The following is an 18,550-nucleotide window of genomic DNA, read 5'->3' on the forward strand; positions in this document are numbered from 1 at the left end:
GGGGTGCGTGGAGGGGGAGGGGATGGAAGAGGTGGGAGGGGGCTGGGAGATGGATGTGAGGTGCATGGAGGGGGAAGGGGAGAGGACTTGGGGAGGGAATGGAAGAGCTGGGGGAGGGGTGAGAGATGGAAGTGGGGTGCACAGAGGGGGCTGGGATGTGGATTTGGAAGAGGCTCCGACATGGGGGGGGTGACTGGCTGTGAGGGGATGTGAATTCTGGGGGAGGGTCTCCCCTCCTGGAGCTGCTGCCTGCACCCACCTATCCCCGGACCCTGTGCCGTCACTGTTGTGGGAGCATTAGCCCAGCTAATCCACCTCTGAGCTCCCACTCACAGAGGCTACCGGTGGAACAGCCCCATCGGGTCACCAAGCCATCCCCAGCCAGGAGGGCTGTCCTAGATAGGGTGACCAGACAGCAAGTGTGAAAAATCGGGATGGGGTGGGGGCTAATAGGAGCCTAAATAAGAAAAAGACCCAAAAATCGGGACATCTGGTCACCCCAGTTGTAGACCCCACAGTAGGGGACATTAAACTGCCTCTGCCCCTGGCATGACCCAGGAGACAAGCCTGCTCCAGCGTTGCCCTGGACTGGCAGGTACCCGAGATAAGCGCTGCGGTGGCTCAGAGGGCAGCCCTTTGCCTGTGGTCCAGCCCTGTGCAGAGGCCAGAGACATGTGATCGCATCTCATGCTGTTATGCTGTGTGTGCGCGCTGTTACATGTGAAAGGGGCCGTTTTCCAATAAGTCCTTAGACAGTTCATAAGTCTACACTGGAAAACTTGCCTGATGTGTATGTTGTGGACATGGTTGTGTTCCTGATGGGAGGGCTTGGGGGACAAGCAGGGGAGTGGTGGAACCTTAGCCCCACTTTAGGCTGCATGGCTCTGCTGTATTGGTGTAGGGAGGAGCTTGGCTCTGACTCTTCCAAAGGCTATGGTCTGAAAGTCCCTTTTTCACCTCTTTCAGGAAGTCGGGCCCACAGCACGGCAACCGTCCCATCAAAGAGCAGCAGGAAGGGGAAGAAAGTCACCATTCTGTATGACTCTTTGGAAGGAGGCGTTGCTGAGAAGGAGGAGACTGACTCCAAGAGACTGAAATGGGAGCCAGGGAACTGGAGGCAGCAGCTGGATAATATCCGGGAAATGAGGCGGAAGAAGGACGCTCCTGTGGATCAGATGGGGGCTGAGAAGTGTTTTGACAGCAGCGCACCTCCAGAGGTAAAGCACGTAGCTCCCCGTTCAGCCTGAGAGCATTAGCGGAGCCACAGACGATATTGTGCAACTTTCTCCAGCTGTAGAGCTCAAACTCCTTCATGCTGGAGGGCGGGTACCCTACCCTAGTTTTACAGCGGTGCCACGATTTGCCCAGGGTGTGTTCGAAAGGTGTGAGAGCTATAGGCCATGAGAAATGGCGTAAATTCTGCTGGTCACTCAGAGAGTGGTTTATTTTGCCAGATGAATGATGTGTTCTCCTTGGCGGTTCTTTGCTGGGCATCAAGAACGAAGAACTGAGATGAAGAAGGGCTGGTCCATGGGGTGGTCTCTCATCCCATTACCTGAACTTGACCATCCCTTTCATCAGCCCTGATCTTGATGCCTCTGCTTTGACCGTGAGCGTTACACCAAAAAAGAGACTCTCCCTGGTGGAAACCAGTATGATGAAGGGTTGCTGTGCTCCGACTGTGCTTCGGAGATTTTATCCTTTGGTCTGGAGGCCCAATGAGAGCTAGTGGCAGGTCACTGTAAGCTAAGGGGTGGGCGCTGTTTCAGTGGGGGGGTGGCCAGTGACACAGAGTCCAGCTGGGGATCCATGCTGTTCGTTTTGCTCCTCGCAGTCCTGCACACAAACAAACTTTGTATCCCCTACTGCTGCGTGGTAGGAGAGCACGTAGACACACAGTGAGATAATTGTATCCAACAACCATGTGCTTAGAAGCCACATCCAACAAAGGCCAATGCAGGCAGCCCCACCACACAGAGCTAAGTATTTAGCAAGTCAGGAGATGGGAACTGGGGGAGGGAGGCTTGTCCTCACCTCTTGTTCATTCTGCCTCTACGAGCATCTGCCTTTGTTCATTCTCTAATAATATGTTAAGTGTTAGGAACCCTAGGGGGGGAAAAGACACACCAGAGGAAAGGGACTCGGCAGCTGTGTGGATGCTGCCTTCCCCCAAGTGCAACGTGTGGTGAAGGAGCTCCCTTCAGTCCCAGGTTCTGGAGACATGCTATGGAACAACAGTGTGAATTTCCCCAGCTGTTCTCCACTCAGGCAGCAGCTCCGACATAGGGAGAGAAGTGGAGCTGTGCAAAACAGTCCTCCTGATCTGGAGGTTCATTTTTCACTCAAAACTTGAACCAGGTTTTGTAGAGTTTAAGGCCAGAAGGGACCATTAGATCATCTCCCCTGACCTCCCGCATAGCCCTGCTAATTAATTTCACCCAGTTACCCCATACTGACCCCTTAATTTGGGTTAGACTGAAGCATGTAAGTCCTCAGGAGACTGAACTGTTGTGTGCCAAAGGCAGAGAATAGGAGACCGAGGTGCCACCACGAACATGCTATATGCTTTAGATGGCTAAAAAACGGTCCCTGGTGCAAGTAACTTCTAGTCTGCAGCCCACAAACACTGGGAGGGGGACAGTCAGGGGTAACTGGGGACAAAAAAGAACTAGATAACTTCATGGAGGATAGATCAATCAATGGATATTGGCCAAGATGGGCAGGGACTTAACCCCACACTTGGGGCAACTCTAAACCTCTGACTGCCAGAAGCTGAGAGTGGAAGACAAGTGGATCACTGCATAAGTGCCCTGTTCGGTACACTCCCCCTGAAGCTCTGGTACAGGCCACTCTCAGAGACAGGACACTGGGCAAAATGGATCATGGTCTGATTCAACATGGCAGCTCTTATGTTCATAATGAAGAGTGACGTATGCCACATACGTAGTTTTTATTAGTGACATGATTTTTTTTTTTAATTCCACCTTAAATGGAGACACTTGCTGAGGGGAAGATTAAGGTTTGTGAGCCAGGGAGCAAGGTGATGTCTGGTTTTGAGTGGAAGCCATGGAAAAATATTCTGGTGGTCCCTGCCAATTGCTGTAGGCTGGTGGCTCATAAAGGCAGCTCCAGAAATCCCTTTGGGAGTCGTGGATAAGTCATATCTAGCTGACTGGTCTCCACAGCCTCCAGCAAGGGGAACCAGCATTGAGAGGAGCCGGGAAACCCACCTCTTCCCAAAATAAATCAATGTGAGCATTACTAATGGGATTCTCTCAGCATAATTGCTGATTGTTATACCGGTTTCGAGCAGGGAACTACAATGAGGCATCTCGTGTAAAGGTGACTTGCAAGGACAGGGAGGGAAGGAAGTTGTGTGTCCCTTTTTGCTCTTCTCTGTTGGATAAAGGCAGCCTGCCGGTCTACACACACTGATGCCCCAGTTTAATGTAAGTTCTAAAGTGACTTCAGTTAGACCAGGGCAAAGGCTGGTTGGATGCTCTTATTGGAGGTTAGCTGAAGTTCATAAGGGACAGCTTTAAGAAACTGAAATAAGCCCCTCCAACCAATTTAAGAGCACCCACCCAGGAGTTTGCAGCAATTTAAATGTGTTTAAAAACTGATTTCAAGTTAAACGGGTGCCACTGTCTCAGGTGGACAAGGCCTAAGTGGGTTATAGGCTGTTGCCCTCTCCCCTCAGCCCAGGAAGGATTAAACGCCTTGCCCAGAGTCTGTCCAGACCCTTCCTTCAGGGCACAGTTTATTATGCCAATACTAAATTTGCAGAGTAACACAAAACCAAGCTGTTCCCCTGCGCAAAACTGGCTGCAGGGGCCCAGAGGCCTTTCTCCTTGGGTCTCTTCCTCCTGCTGCAGGACTTGTCTTTCTGCAGTTTCTCCTCGGCTGAGCTCTTTCAGCCTTTATAGGAAGCACTGGGGGCCCCTTTTCCAGCTGGATCTGATTATCCCTTTTACCAAGCCCAAACCCTTTTTCTTAAAGGGGCTCTGCCTCAGAACAGGGCTGGCTGGCCCCATTTCCCCATCACCCATAAAGGGACAGACCACCCAGTTACACACAGCCACAAAGGAGTCTGGTACTGGTTTAACTAAAGAAGTGTGAGTTTGTACCTAGAGCACGCAAGATCTTACAATAATAGACTTGCCGTGCCCTTTGTGTTTGGCTGAGTCTAGACATGTGGTTTGGGAGAGCTCGTGGCCTGTAACGGAAGAGGCACAGGTGTTGTGTTGGCCCTCTACCAAAGGAACTTTTGATTCCATGTCTAGATATTTGAGTTAGATAGTAAGAGTTTTAAACAGTCTGTGTGCAAATCCCTTCTCAGTTGTGCTTTTTTTTCTTAGATGGCTTATCTGATGATGTAATCCTGCCAGTTCTCCCATCAGCCACAGAGTTTTGCAGGATCTAAAGAGCAGACCAGACTTAAATCTTTTAACACAAAGAACAAAGCAGAATTTTGGCGGGGGGGGCGGCAGAAGAAAACTTTCTAGGCTGCTTTTATGCACTATAAAGGAGCAAAAAAGGACACAGATCTAGTATTTCTCCCTCTTAGTTCACCATTAAGAAAACATTTATTTAAAAACGCAGGCATGCTTGGAATGGTGCTGTGCTTCCCCAAGTCGCTGGCATAGAATCAGAGGCCCAGAATGACGCCGCCCTCCAAAGGGAACATCTGCACACGTTTGCATCGGTACAAACAACAAACCGTGGTGCAGCATTGCGATGGGAGGCTGCAGGGAGACTCTATCAAATGGCATTGTTTGTGTGAGAACATTTAGATTAAAGGGCAGGCTGACTCTGGTGATCTCTGCATAACAGCTCGAGCAAGGTATACTTGAGCAGCCCACAGGGCTCCAAAGGGAGGCTATTGAAGATGCAACTGGGTAGATTTATTTGACATATTGCTCTTCTTGTAATCTCTGGCCCCAGGACTGGGGTCGTGTCCTAGTCTGAAGTCCCTAATGAAAATGGTTAGCTTCTGCTTTAGTCTGAGACAGCGTGTGACGCCGTAAAGACACCGCAACCAGCACAAAGTGATACTCTGGGGTTAAAGAGAACCACAAGTCATCACTGGGAAATAACTCTTTTCCCTAAGGGAATAGACTTATTCCTTCCACGATAAAGCTAGGCATTGTAATAACCCCTAGCACAATAACCCCGGGCTTTTCCGGCTGCTGGCCAGAACTTTCAAGGGCTGTTTTTAGGGGGTTGAGGAGCCTGAGGCTGGAATTGTAGCCCAAATGTTCTGCAATCATCTTAGTCGCTACACTAACCCCCAGCACCGGGTGCCTGGCTGGGAAGACGGGGTCTGCAGCGCAGAGTCACAGGGAAGGAAAGTCTAACTCAGCAGTAAAGCAGGAAATAGACACCAGGTCAAATCCTGCTCCGTTACACCAGAGCAACTTCACTTATTTCAGTGACGTGCCTCCCGACTGACGCTGGTGTGAGATCAGAATTCAGCCAATGAGGGTATTTCTGGTGACCGTGCCGCACACTGGACAGTGTTCTGAGGCCTGAGTCTGGAGAAACACATTCATCTGAGTGAAATGCTCTGTCCAGAGTAGTCCAGCAATTCAATGTCTCATTACATATTTGATTTTAATTTCTAAGGGCTTGTCTACATGGTGAGTTACTGTGCGGCAAGTCAGCATGGACCCCTGCAGTGCACTAGTTTGCTGCACTATAACGTCCCATGTGAGTGGCGCTACAGCGCAGTGACTTTCACTGCAGTGCCCATGTGGGATGTTACTGCGTGGCAAGCTGGTGCACTGTAGATTCATGCCCTGGCTGGCCCTGCATTAACCTGGAGACAAGCCCTTAGGCTGGGACTTTCAAAGAGGCCTGTGGGAATCAGGCACCCAATCCCATTGAAATCCAATAGGAGTCAGGTGGGTGTGACTTAGAAGCACAAATCCCATTGAAAGTCAAGGGCACGTGCTCCTAAATCACGTAGGCATTTCTGAAAATCCCAGCTCTATCTTTCGCTGTCAAGCCTGCGGAGATGCCGATTCCATGGATATGAACTCCAGCAAATTATTCTAATATCGCCCCATTGCTTTTCTGTAAGCCATGATTACCTAAGAGGAAAACTTTAGGGGTTCGGGGGAAACAGAAGTAGATACAATTTCTGACTCTTTTCGACTGCAATCTCTTTTATTTAAATAGTAATAATAAGGTAAGAGCTGAGGAGAGGCCCATATGGCACATATTGATACGCATGTCACGTGTGTATGTGTCGCTGTACTCCACTGACTTGCAGACCCCAGACCCAGAACTTTCAGGATCCCAGCCCTGTCTAGTCAAGGGGTCTCTGACACTCCATCTCCCATCTCATCCTTTAGGTGATGCGCTATCAGGTTCTGCTGTCGCTGATGCTGTCCAGCCAGACCAAAGATCAGGTGACCTCGGCAGCCATGTTGCGCCTGCGTGAGCATGGCCTCACGGTGGACAACGTTCTGCAGACAGACGACGTGACTCTGGGGCAGCTCATTTACCCGGTGGGATTCTGGAAGGTGAGAGCCAGACCATAGTGGTTGTAGATGGTCGTGTGTCTAAGCAGAAGTCGAATGATGCCCCTGGTCCCAAAACTGTTGGCGTTGTCTCAGGAATATCCGAGGCACAAAGCTATGAGTCGGATCGGGGTGGTTGGATCGGCTTTTGCAAGCTTCACCCCCTTCTTCCATAAAAATTATCCATATGACCTGTAATGGCAGTTGGGAACCACCTCGGTCCTTGCCTATTTATTTCTCTTGACTTCTCCCAAAGCAATGCCCCTTGTTGTCCCGTTCATGTTCCCTACCTCTCTTACTCTCCTTTGCTACTCTCGCCTCTTCCACTCACCTACTAGCAAGAACGCCTCTCTTTTCTCCCTTTACGTGTATTTCCTTTTTTTTTTTTTTCAGCTCACCATAGACCCCCTTTTCTTTCCCCCTTGCTGCAGGCAATCATGCATCATGCCCTGCTTACGAGAGACTCCGTACTAATCTGCTGTAATTTGGAAGCTGTATTTTATCCCAGTTTTAGCAATCTGTATCCAGGACAAGAACGCACTCATTGGTATCATCCCAAGCATGGTTAGAAGTTAGAGCTGATCACGTTACAGCTTCTTGCTTTTTAGGATAAATCAAGGACATCTTTTGTATTTTCCTCTACAAACTCACGTCTGTTCCCTCAAATTAAGGAAATAGTCCTATTGTCTGGTACATGTTTCTCCTTTCCATTTCTTGGATGGGAACTTAGCTCCTATGCTGTTTGCTTTCGTTTCCCAGAACAAGGTGAAGTACATAAAACAGACGACCGCAATCCTGAAGCAGCAATACGGAAGTGACATCCCCAGTACCGTTAGGGAGCTGGTGAACTTGCCGGGAGTTGGGCCCAAGATGGCCCACTTGGTCATGAACATTGCCTGGAACAACGTGACTGGGATCGGTATGTTTTGCAGTGTGGAGGGCGCTGGTCTACCATGATCTGCCCACTCTTCCCAATCCTAATCTTTCCCGATCCATTGCTTGTAACATAATAATACCTTGCTCTTATAGGGAGCTTTTCATCCATAGATTTCAATACCAGAAGGATTCTAAGGCTGGTGAAGTCACTTGGGCTAGTCGCTTATTCTGCCTGGATTTACTTATTTGCAAAATGGGTCTAATTGCTACCTCCTAGGTGTGCTGATTAAGAATAAAGGCATTGCTTAATGAATAATAACTAGGGATGTGTGGTGACATGTATCACGCTTTAAGGTCCCCTGATGAAAAGTGCAAAGCAACGGAGATGTAATTCCACAATACCTCTGTTAAATAACATTTTTTGTTTAAACAACTCTCACTTCGGAAACAGTTCTTTCAGGTCAGCTGGAGAAGGAACCGAGGAAGTCTGATTTTTGCAACTATACTTAGAAAGAGCTTAGTTGCTGACGGTCCCTGGGAGGATTTTGTTTGAAACTGGCTGTTTTAGGCTGAATTGGCATTAACTTGAATTCCTAGGCGCAGGGTTCCTTGTGGAATTGTCAGACAAGAGGTTTGTGGTAATCAGTGTCTCTGTTTCTTTGCCCCATTTCTGGTACTGGAAACTTACAAAAGTTGGAGGCCTAGATAGCACTGTATTCAGGTCCTGTTTCGGTGTCTTCAGGTGATGGGGCTTATCATTTGAAGCCTTCTTGAATTTATAGTGGGGATGGGCCTCAGAGGCTGGGTTGGATTGGAGTGAGGTTCTGGTAGAAATTGTACCCCTTCATTTTAAAGGAACAGAATCTGGGTAAGGCAGGATTTTGATTTAGCCCATCAAGGCCAGCAGGTGGCACTGCCGTACTGGCTTTTCTGTTTGGCTAAGACGGAGCTCCAGGTATGCATCAAGGTCTCTGGGGACAGATTAATATTCAAAGTGTGTTTGCTGCTTAATCCGAGAGAGTCATGGGAAACCTGGTAATGCTACCACCTGATGAATGACGCCCACTTGGAGTGAAAATTCAATACCAAGTTCAACACAGGGCACAACGGTGTCTTGAAACTCGGCTTTACCAAGGGTGGTTCTTGCACTAGACTGGCAAGCTTTTGAGTCTGTTGTTCCTTCTGAACAGTTAATCCGCTGTTGGGGAGGAGAGTCTAGAGGGAGCTCTGATAGCTTTCCAAGGAATTGTACGCACTGTTTTGATTTAGAAGCAAAGCTACACACTTCCTGTTTACAGCAATTTCCTGGGTTTTGTTCAATTAGCAACAGAAGGACCAGTCTGTCACTGCTGATCTAACAATAGATTACTTTTGTGCTAAGAGCCTTTCATCTGAGAGTCTCAAAGCACTTTTCAAACATTCCCTGAGCCTTCCAAACTCTTTGTGTAGCATTATTAAATGCATATCCTGGGGAACGTAGGGGGCAGCGTTTGCAGCTTGCCTACTGTCAGTTGAGGCCACTGCAGGAAGAGAACCCAAAAGTCCTGGCCCCCAGTCCTGTGCCCTGACCTGCTAGATCACACCACCACAAAGAAAACTGTTTATGATGAAACAAACTAAGTCAGATGGGGTGGCTGTCTCACAGTGTGCAGCCTGCAGCCCCAGTCTGCTCAGAGTGACATTGTCCTGGGGAAATCATGGCTTCTTTCAAAGCCACGTCCCATTGTCCCACCACTTTTGGGCCATGTATCGAGAGAGGAGCCACCTCGCTATAGCATCCTCGTAAAGTTCTTGAGATGATCAGCGACATCTCGTGACTTAATAATCGTGATCCCTGCAGAGAGGTAACCCCACTTGATGCTGAGACCCACCTAGCAAACCCTCGATGCAGAGAACTCCCCCGCTGAAGTCAAAGGGACTTCTTGGATCAGGCTCCCAGGGAAGAAAGGTCTTTTCGATTACGTGAACGTGTGCGCGTGTACACACCTCTGCCCCTTCCCCCTGATTTATCATAAGCTAATAATCATCCTTCAAGATGGAAGGAAAATGGCCAAACTCCCGGCTGTGGACTTTGGGGCTTGGCGGCTGCTGTTTCCTAGCCCTCCCATATTAATCCATTGGCGGTGCAGATGTCATGGTTGCAGCTGGAAAGGGCTTTGACTTCCTGGTTTGGAGCCATTCTGAGCTGGCTCGCATCCTTTCCTGACACCCTGTCTGGCCGTCCTGCTTAGACACTGTTCTGTGGCTTGGCAGGGCTCATCTCTTACAGTAACCCTCAGCCTGGAGTGCTGCTCGCCCTGGTAGATGAGCGTTGCTGCAGGGACTCGTAGGGATCAGTGTGAGCACGTGGGAGCTCGGTGCTTTGGTAAATCAGTGCACTTCTTTAGGTTCCGTACCTGGAGGTTCCTGGATTTGAAAATCCTGCTCTAGCACTTTTTTCCTTGCTGCCTACTTAAAGTACCGGTAACTTAATTACTGGGACAAAGTACATCTTAAAACACATGAGTATTATTTAATTAACACTGTAAACATTGGCTACTTCATCACTGAAATACAAATATTGTAACAATCCTGACCTTTGAGGGCTATATAGGACATGCGCTGGCTGCCTCGGGTTCAGAGTGCTGCTAACGATGCTGGTTTTGTCCCACAAAGCCCTAAAGGGTCTGGAAGCTGTCTGAAAGATCAGCTGTGTCCCCTTGCCTGCTCTGAGATTGGCCTGGTAGCTACCAGAGCAGGGAGAATGAATAACTCTGCCTCCTCCACCCCCAAGATATTTAGTCATAACTCCAAGCAAGTCTTGGTTTAATCCATGTTCTCATATGGAAGTGCCCAAAATAAATTGCTCTGAAATATGCCAGCAAGTAGCCCCAACACACGGGCAAGACACCAGGGACATGGACTAGCTGGGCAGTGTTAGGGGTTTCTTGGGTTGGCAGAAAATTCACAGGAAAAGGCAGAGTCTTACCTTGCATTTATCCGAGAACTCCAGGCCAGGGTCCTTGAGAGAGGCAGATGGTCCAGTGAATAGGGCAGTGGCCTGAGAGTTGCTCTCGCCTCTGCTGCTGCTCAGCTGTGTGACCCTGGGCAAGTCACTTCCCCTCGGTTTCCACAGCCACCAGGTGGGCAGGACGCCGCCCCCTTTCCTGTGGAAAGCACGCTGAGCTCTATGGATGAAAAGCACCCTACAAGAGCGTGGTGGCATCAGTGAGGCCAGCTCATGCGCTCCTTGCCGTCTCGTTGGTCAACTTAGTGCCGGGGATACATAAAACTAAGGAAATATCTTCAAGCCAACTCAAGCCCCAGATCTTGGCACTTCTGAATGGCAGACTGGGAGGTGGGGGGAAATTGTCTGTTTCACACTTTCACCATTGGCAAGACCTTGCTGTTCCTTCTTTATGTGGATTTGTGACACACACACACACACACCCCACACACTTACTCCAGCCATGGTACTCTGCCTCCCAGGGCCCTACTTTTGGACAGCAAAAACCCACTTGGCATCTGCCCTCAGATGGCAGAACCTCCCAATACAGACTGGTGCATCTGCTGTAGGTCCTGAGTTGACTGCTTCTTTAACGCCTTAGACCCTGCTCCCTCCTGACCAGCTGTTCCCTCCTGACTCCAACCTCTCTGCTCCCCAGGTGTGGACACCCATGTGCACAGGATTTCTAACAGATTGAAATGGGTGAAGAAGGAAACTAAAACCCCCGAGGAGACCAGAGTGGCGCTCGAGGATTGGCTGCCCAGGTGAGGTGTCTCATGCAACAGGGGAATCTGGGCTGGTTTTCAGCTGCTGCTTGGCTCTGAAATCCTGACAGACACAGACACCCCTCCCCTCCCCTCCCCGTTGTAATCTTCACAGGAAGCTGCCACTGGCATTCCTTTCCCCAGTACCAGCTTGAAGCATCTTTTGGTCGTTGCTGTGGTTTATGGCAACAAGCGGCTGCCGCATCCAGCACACAGAACCCTGTGGAGCTGTTTCCTACCCTGCCCCGTGGCGTTTTCAGTGAGCCTGTCCCCTCCCCTTGTCAGGGACGCCGCAGGGAAGGAAGCCTGGCATTGCAGTGCCTGGGCCTAGGACTTGGCCTCGGGTTATTTCTTGTTTCCCGGGGAGCCGCATTCGTTCAGCTGTTTGGACGGTTCAGAGATGGCAGAGACTCTAGTCTGTGCTGCTGGACTTGTTCCCTACAGTGCATTCTCTACTGTCCAGTTTGGTTTAACACACCCAAGGCCATCACTTCCCTTGGGAGGCCATTCCACCATCCAGTAGTGGTGATCTGTCTGCCAATCTCCTCAGCTGCAATGGAGTATGCCAGGGATGAACTCTGGCCTATATCTTAAATGATCAATTAGTTTCTCTGTGTATCAGAGACTCATAACAGGTGTTGAACAGGAAGGAAACCCCACCAAGTGCTCCAGCCCAGCACTCCACTCTGTGTGCAGTGGCCTCTGGAATTTGTATGCTGCAAGGCCCAGCTATGGGTGCAATGGGGATTCGGTGCCGGGCGGTAGCACAGCCCTAGTGTGAGCTCAGGTTGAAGCCTGTTTGCTTCATCCAGTGGTGGGAGTAGCTGTGTATGTGCCTTTCCCCTGTTTGCACCGGAGAGAGGAGAAAACACAAAAGTTACTTTGGCTGCTCCAGCCCACAACGGTCCTGGCCCCCAGCCAGCATAGCAGGACTGGGCTCTGGGAAAGTCTGCGGGGCGGACGGGAGCTAGGGCTGGAATATTCCTCCGAGAGGCTGAGGAGCTAATGAACTGTCGGTGGGAAAAGAATTAAAAACCTGAGCGGTGCTGGGCTGCTTTTCAATCCTGCTCCGCAGCAGCATTTACCAAACTCCTCTCCCTTCTGGGTCTGTAGGGATCTCTGGAGTGAGATAAACTGGCTCCTCGTGGGCTTCGGCCAGCAGATCTGCCTGCCTGTGAACCCTCGCTGCAAAGACTGCCTCAACAGACACATCTGCCCGGCTGCTAAGAGATGCTGAGGGGACGGCTGCTCCTCCTAGAGCAACAGCTCTGCACCGGGGTTGTGAAGCCGCTGGACTCTGAGCCCCAGTAAGACTGCATTGGGCTTGGGGAGAGACCTAGTGCTGCAGAGAGATGGGATGGGAATGCAGCAGCTACCCGGCGAGAGCAGATCTCTGAAGGGGAAAAGCACTCTCTGAAATGCAGCCGTCCTGCTGAGCTCTGCAGGAACAGTCCCTCGGTGTGGGTGTCTAACACAAACACTGCACAGAGACAGTGGGAACGGGGAAATGTTACACACTGCGGTGTCTGGTGCAGCTGGAAGGAGACCTCCGCTGGCTCGGGGCCTGGCCCTGCCCGGAGTCCCTGCCTCAAGCTGGTTGGGCACAGACTGGCTTAAGAAAGGTGGTTTTTTTTTCATTAAGGTTTTACTGACAACTCTGCAGTGCAGGAGGGAGCCGTGGTGGCCTCAGCCACCGCTGGTGGGCATAGGGACTGGGCATGGCAAGGGCCAGCTGGAGGCAGGGAGGGGAGTATGGGGCAGCCCCCCATGGGGAGGGATATTGCATTCAAAAGGTACAATTCAGGCTTCACAAAGATGAGCCCAGCCACCCAGACCAGGACGTGGGGGCTTCGCTCGTAGCCAAGAACGGGGGAAGCAGCGAGAGCGATGCAGAGACTGGCCAGCAGGGCCGCTCTTAAGTTCAGCTGTGGCAACGCTAACCCCTCTGAACACTCTCTCCCCATGGGATCTCCTTTGAGCTTGGGCCCTGATTCAGGACAGCACATAAAGCAAGTCTGCCGGATTTAAGCACATGCGTAAGTGCAGCAATGGGGATGCTAAAATAGCTCTGTTTCTGATCCTGGGGCCCTGTCTGCCTTTCAAAGGGTGCCGGATTGCCAAGGTGTGGTGGGAATCAGTCACAGAACCACCCGTTCCAGTAGCAGCTGTGGCGCTTTGGCTTAATCAGATGATAAATATTGTTTTGACTGATCCTTTGTGTGTCCGGCTTTAACCCCTAAAGAATTGAGGGCCTATTGGATTGGAAAGAGGAGAACACCTCAGCCAGCTCTGTCGCAGCTGGGGATGGGGGGAAGGAAACAGAAAATCCCCCTAAATATCAGGAATTTCCCATAGGACTCCAGCGTGCTTCCAAGCAGCTCTGCACTGAAGTCCAGAGTGATTTAGGTGCCTTTGAGGAGTTGGGCCCAAACTGGGGAAAACTTTGCTACTGAAATTGTTAAGATTCCAACAACTTGTTCTTGCACTAGTATCGCACACCCTTTGCCTGGCACAGGGGCAAAATCAGCAACGGGCTGGAGTGGAAGGGCTGCTTTATTCTGATTGCATAATATGGCGTAATCTTGATTACAGAGCGGTCACCCACAAAGCCTACACCTGCGGTGCTCAGTCCTGACCTGGCCGGGTTCTATGTCTCAGGCATACGCACTGCAGATTGGGAGTTTCAGTCTCTGTATTAAAGGTGGGGACATACAGAGAGGGAAATCTGGCTTGTGCTTTTTTTTTTTTTTTTTTTTGGCTTCTTTCTAATGTTTAAAGGATGTCTGCAAAGTTATGCTCTCCCACCCCCACCACACACACACACACACCAGAAACTGAAGTCTCATCTACACTGAGGCCTACTTAAGACTGGAGCAGTAGCGGGTGCATAACATCAGAAACACCAAGGAAGAGAGCTGATAGAGAGAAGTGGTTTTTTTTTTTTTTTAAATAACCTTTTAAAATGTTTAGTTTATGCCTCTTTATCCCCAACACTTGGGCAAAAAGTTCTTTGTGCTAAAGATTCACCATACCCAGCTTTTTCCAATTAAGGGTTGAGAAATATGGATTTCAGAGTCATGAAATGAAGCCAATACTAGACATTCCTAAATTTAAAGTAGGAGTAAACCAAAAATCAAACCTTTCAGACCCCCTTATACCTCCAAGAAGCTAAAAAGGGCACCAACAGTTTTCTTCCGTTGCAAGTCACCGTTCTAAGCAACGACAACTATTAACCCATCGCAGAACTGCAGAAGTTGTTTGGCCCACTCTTCTAACTAGCCAGTGGAGGGAATGGAATTTAATATAACACGCTATTGTGCTTCCTTTCTGATGCTCTTTACAACACCAAGACTGAAATGAAGAACAGACTAATTACCCTTTTAAGCTGTACATGGCAAAACAAAGTTTATTATTGACATTACAGTATACATTGTCTTTACAATGCAGATAACTTTATACTTGTATTGGTTTTTCAAGTTAAATGTACAGAAACTGAATAATTATTATTACAGAGCTACTAGATGTCAGAAATAGCGATAAGTGCTTTAACCATGAGCCATTTCCATGGACTATGCAGCGATAATTTTAAAATCTTATTGGTACATATTTGCATACCTGATTTATTTTGATCAGCATTAAAAAGAAAACACAACCATGCTATTTTGCCCTCGACTACGTTGGTTCTGACTTATTTACAGGCTTTTCGAGAATGACTTCCTTGTTTGCTACGCTGTATTTTAACACCTACCTTGCAATGTAACTGGGGAGGTTTTATCCCTAGCAGACTCGCATACTGTAGTTGGAAGTACAGGGATTGAAAGCAATCTGCATATCGTGAGTGTAAGATTCTTGTGTTACGGACTTCTTAGAGTAACAACTGTTTGTTGTGGCCAACAGCAAGTGGGGCCCCCCCCTCCCCCAATCAAATTTTCTTCTGAAATGCAAGGTAAGAGGCCAATGTGAGACTCCTGTAGGGAAGAAAAGCTCTAAACTTCTTACTAACCCTCTCCAACCTGGTATCCGTCCCAGGGTTTACAGCCAAACACTTGCAGAGATTTCTTTCCAAGATCCTATTTGCATCCATTTGCCCCACTAACACTGTACATCCTCCCTGTCTTCAGTATGGTCACAGCCTCACCCTTCACTGGTCCCTGCAAAGAAGCTGAACACCCCCTCCGTCCCCTCCCCACAATGCTGCGATACATCCATCTACTGAAAGGAACAGTAAATGTTATAAGGCACCTTTTTTAGCTCAGTATTACGAAATATACACAGAACCTTCACAAGACCATAGTGCACAAAGTCAAAGGCCACTTGTTCATTATACAGAGTCTGAGGGTAACCTGGGGCAACAAAACTGAACCATGTGCTTTATCGTAAATAACTATTGCAAATCTTACATTCTTGCCCTAGTGTGTCGTTAGCTGGAGGGTGGGCACGGTGGGGAGTGGTCATTGACCTAAACTGTCTGCTCTGCCCATCCCCCACCCCCACCTGCTTTTTTAATACTATTTTTGCCATTGTTACAAAATACATGTCAGCCAAAAAGGCTGTTTTGTTAGCTTTCAGTAAAAAGGCAACGGGAACCGTCCCGCTCTCTACGGCACAGATCCAGCCCCAGTACAACTCCACTGCCTGGAAGCCATTAGTACACATTTAATTTAATCTTCGTTAGTGTCCCTCGTTTGAAGCCCGAGGTAAGTAGTGAAGATTTTATACTAGTTTAGTCATGGCTATGTCGGATAGCTTTAATGGTACATTTTATGGAACTCTCTAACATTGAGAGCTGGGTGTTTTCAAAGAGGGGCCTAAAGCCAAAGCAGTTGTCTGCTCCACCAACCCCGCTGCCAGTGTAACGGTTAGCAATACGGTGTGGACCTGCGGATCGTATTCCATCTTCCTATAAGACAGTCCACATGCCAGATCACATTGCTACAAGGGGCCCGGCCCAGCCCAACATAAGACAACAGAGAGCTTGCTTGTTATTTTTCCAGGTTGGCAATGCAGCTGGTGAGAGATCAGCAGGAAAATGTGAGAGGTTTAAACCCTGAGTCAGGAATAGCAAAGCAGGTTCGGGTTGGGGCTTGGTTCTGAAGCCAGCGTCTGAGTGGACGAGCCGCCGCTGGATTGCTCCTGCTTGAAGCCCTGTTTTCATGAGGGCCTCTCAAAGCAAGGTCTTCAGGGATTTCAGTTCCCAGCTGATGAGACACTCGGTTGTGCTTCTTTGAAGTCTGCCTGAAGAGCCATGTTTCCAGTGTCTCATTGAGTTTGTTCTCGCAGGGCTTCCAGTGGAGATCGGGGACAGAAAACCTTGCGTATGGATGTGCTAACAGGAATCACAGACATTCCTTTATTGTTGGGGGGGGGCTTATTCCCCTCCTCTCCTGCCATTTCTGCATTTTATTATGCACATCTGAGGCCTGGGTTGTTTGGGCTACTAGGTTTTGTGGGATTTTTTTGTTTTGTTTTTAAGTCCTACCATCTTCTCAACACCCAGAGTTTGTTTTGAGGGGAGGCGGGGGTGGAGCACAGAAGGGAAAAGGTTTGCTGAGAAAAGGGCTTTTATTGCACTGGTTAAAGGGATCCTGGGGGAGAGCGGTTCCAGCATTAATGAGAAACAGATGGGGAATTTTCTTTTTTTACACCAAAAACAAACAAAAAACCCCACCAACCCTTCTAAATCAATAGAGAAGCCAACGAGAGAGAAATGTATAGCCACTGACCAATCTCCCACCTTGAGAGTATTCAACACTGTAGCTCAGAGTGGGATTTTTTTCAAAAAAAAAAAAATTTTTTTAAACAAACTAGATTATTTTGAATTGAAACTAATAAGAGTTTGCCCTTTGGGAGCCCTCAGCGCGAGGCTTTTAAACAGGAATGCATAATATCCCACCGGGGATTCTGCGGCTGGGAGAAGCTCAAAATAGTAAAAACCGAAATAAAGCAGGTAAGAAGGAAAACTGAAATCTTTCCAGTCTTTCTTCAGCAGCAATGTGGGAACCGCAGGCAGACGGGTAAGTGCTGGGAGGAGCTTTGGTCATCTTTCTACTGGAATCACTTGTCCATAAATGACCCTTTGTAAAAAATCTGCCTTGCAAAAAGCGACCAATGAAGAGCAGAGCACAAAGCGTCTTGGGTCGACAGCCAGGAAGGGGGCTGGTGCGCGTTGGAGATGTTCAGTTTGGAGGGTGGGGAGAAGGGGAAGACCTGCCGTCCTGGCTCAGAAGTTGCTGAAAATCTCCCGTTTCTTGTTCCAGTCCATCTGCGGAGCCCTCTTGTTCACCCGCTTGGCGCGCGCTTTCTCCTTGGCCTCTGCCGCGGTCGGGCTCAGGTTCAGGCCACTTTCCTCAAATGGGTCCTTCTTCTCAGACTCTCCCTCCTGCAAAGAGGAAGAAGACATGAGAAGCTTTCCTGTTACGGTGTATTGCGGTGTAGTATGTTGGGTGGTATAGCTGTGACCATGGAGTGAAATGGGCATGGTTGGGTGCAACAGTGCCCCCTGCAGGAATACAATGGGCTGACTGGGGTGGGTGTCTGTGTGTCCGATTACATCCCCCACTGGAGAGCACATCAGGCCTATGCCTGTAATTGTGGTTCTCTTGCCCTCTAGTACCTCATCTACATAAAACCTTACAGAGAATTAGGGCAGATTCTCCTTAAGGGTATATGATAGGAAGCCCGTGTTTGTGGAGCAGACCATCGAGTTTGTCATGTTTGTGGTTTAAGTGGCGACCAGGGTGTCTTTGTGGCCAGAGATTTAATTACAATATTGGAGGGGAAAAAATGCCCTGAAGAATGTGTTGCTGCTGTTACTGGAACTGGAAAAGCAGAAGCACAAAAATGCGGTGCCGTTGCCAAAGGTGAGACGAAACCACGTTTGGAAACACAACATTAAGCCCCTAGTGACAGTAAAAGCTTTTATAAGAGAAAGCAACATGGAATAACGGCAGGCTCTGTGGAAGCACAAACTTGCTCATTACAGTAGGGCATGTTTAACTGAGGACCACAACTGAGTTGCTGATTTGGTTACATTACAGGCTTGGGTCACTATAGCTCTGGTGTTCAGAGTGGATGTGAACCCTCGCTGATTTTTTCCAGCTAGATGGCTGTAAAAAGGCCACACCTAGCACTGCATCTCAAAGCCACCAGGTATTACAATGCAAATATTTGCTTACAGGCGACAGCTCTGCCACATGTAGTGAGAATAGCACCTTGGGAGCTGCCCAATAAAAAGGATAACAATCCAACATTCTTTTTGCCAATTCAGTGGGAGAACTAGGAGAACTGGGTCCAATGCGTCTTGTATGAAACTTGATTCATAGCTTCCTCCTCATACTACTGATGGCTGCCACCTCAATAAACACTCTGAGCAAAACCCCAGTGGCCTGTAAGTTCATCTC

The 18,550-nt window shown here is 48.9% G+C and overlaps 2 protein-coding genes across 2 annotated transcripts in view; one reads left to right on the forward strand and one right to left on the reverse strand.

Moving 5' to 3' along the window:
- The first annotated feature begins 332 nt into the window (after positions 1-332).
- Positions 333-13,271, forward strand: NTHL1 (nth like DNA glycosylase 1). Its single transcript, XM_034784884.1, has 6 exons — positions 333-595; positions 967-1,217; positions 6,357-6,527; positions 7,284-7,443; positions 11,045-11,150; positions 12,264-13,271. The coding sequence occupies exons 1-6, from the start codon at positions 550-552 to the stop codon at positions 12,385-12,387; spliced, it is 858 nt and encodes a 285-aa protein (XP_034640775.1). The 5' UTR covers positions 333-549; the 3' UTR covers positions 12,388-13,271.
- A 1,267-nt stretch (positions 13,272-14,538) lies between these two features.
- SLC9A3R2 (SLC9A3 regulator 2) overlaps positions 14,539-18,550 on the reverse strand; it is a 94,172-nt gene continuing 90,160 nt past the window's right edge. The window contains exon 7 of the mRNA XM_034784883.1: positions 14,539-17,529. Coding sequence (XP_034640774.1) covers positions 17,371-17,529 — 159 coding nt within the window. The 3' untranslated portion in view covers positions 14,539-17,370. The remainder of the gene's footprint in view (positions 17,530-18,550) is intronic.

This window comes from Trachemys scripta, chromosome 10, assembly GCF_013100865.1.
Source record: "Trachemys scripta elegans isolate TJP31775 chromosome 10, CAS_Tse_1.0, whole genome shotgun sequence".
NCBI classification, from domain to species: Eukaryota; Metazoa; Chordata; order Testudines; family Emydidae; genus Trachemys; species Trachemys scripta.

What these genes read in the sequence shown, in the direction of transcription:
- NTHL1 (XM_034784884.1), top strand. Translation starts at nt 550, where the DNA reads ATGACCCAGGAGACAAGCCTGCTCCAGCGTTGCCCTGGACTGGCAG. An exon ending in GCGTTGCCCTGGACTGGCAG is followed by an intron (nt 596 to 966) that starts GTACCCGAGATA and finishes CACCTCTTTCAG; the next exon opens with GAAGTCGGGCCCACAGCACG. An exon ending in ACAGCAGCGCACCTCCAGAG is followed by an intron (nt 1,218 to 6,356) that starts GTAAAGCACGTA and finishes CTCATCCTTTAG; the next exon opens with GTGATGCGCTATCAGGTTCT.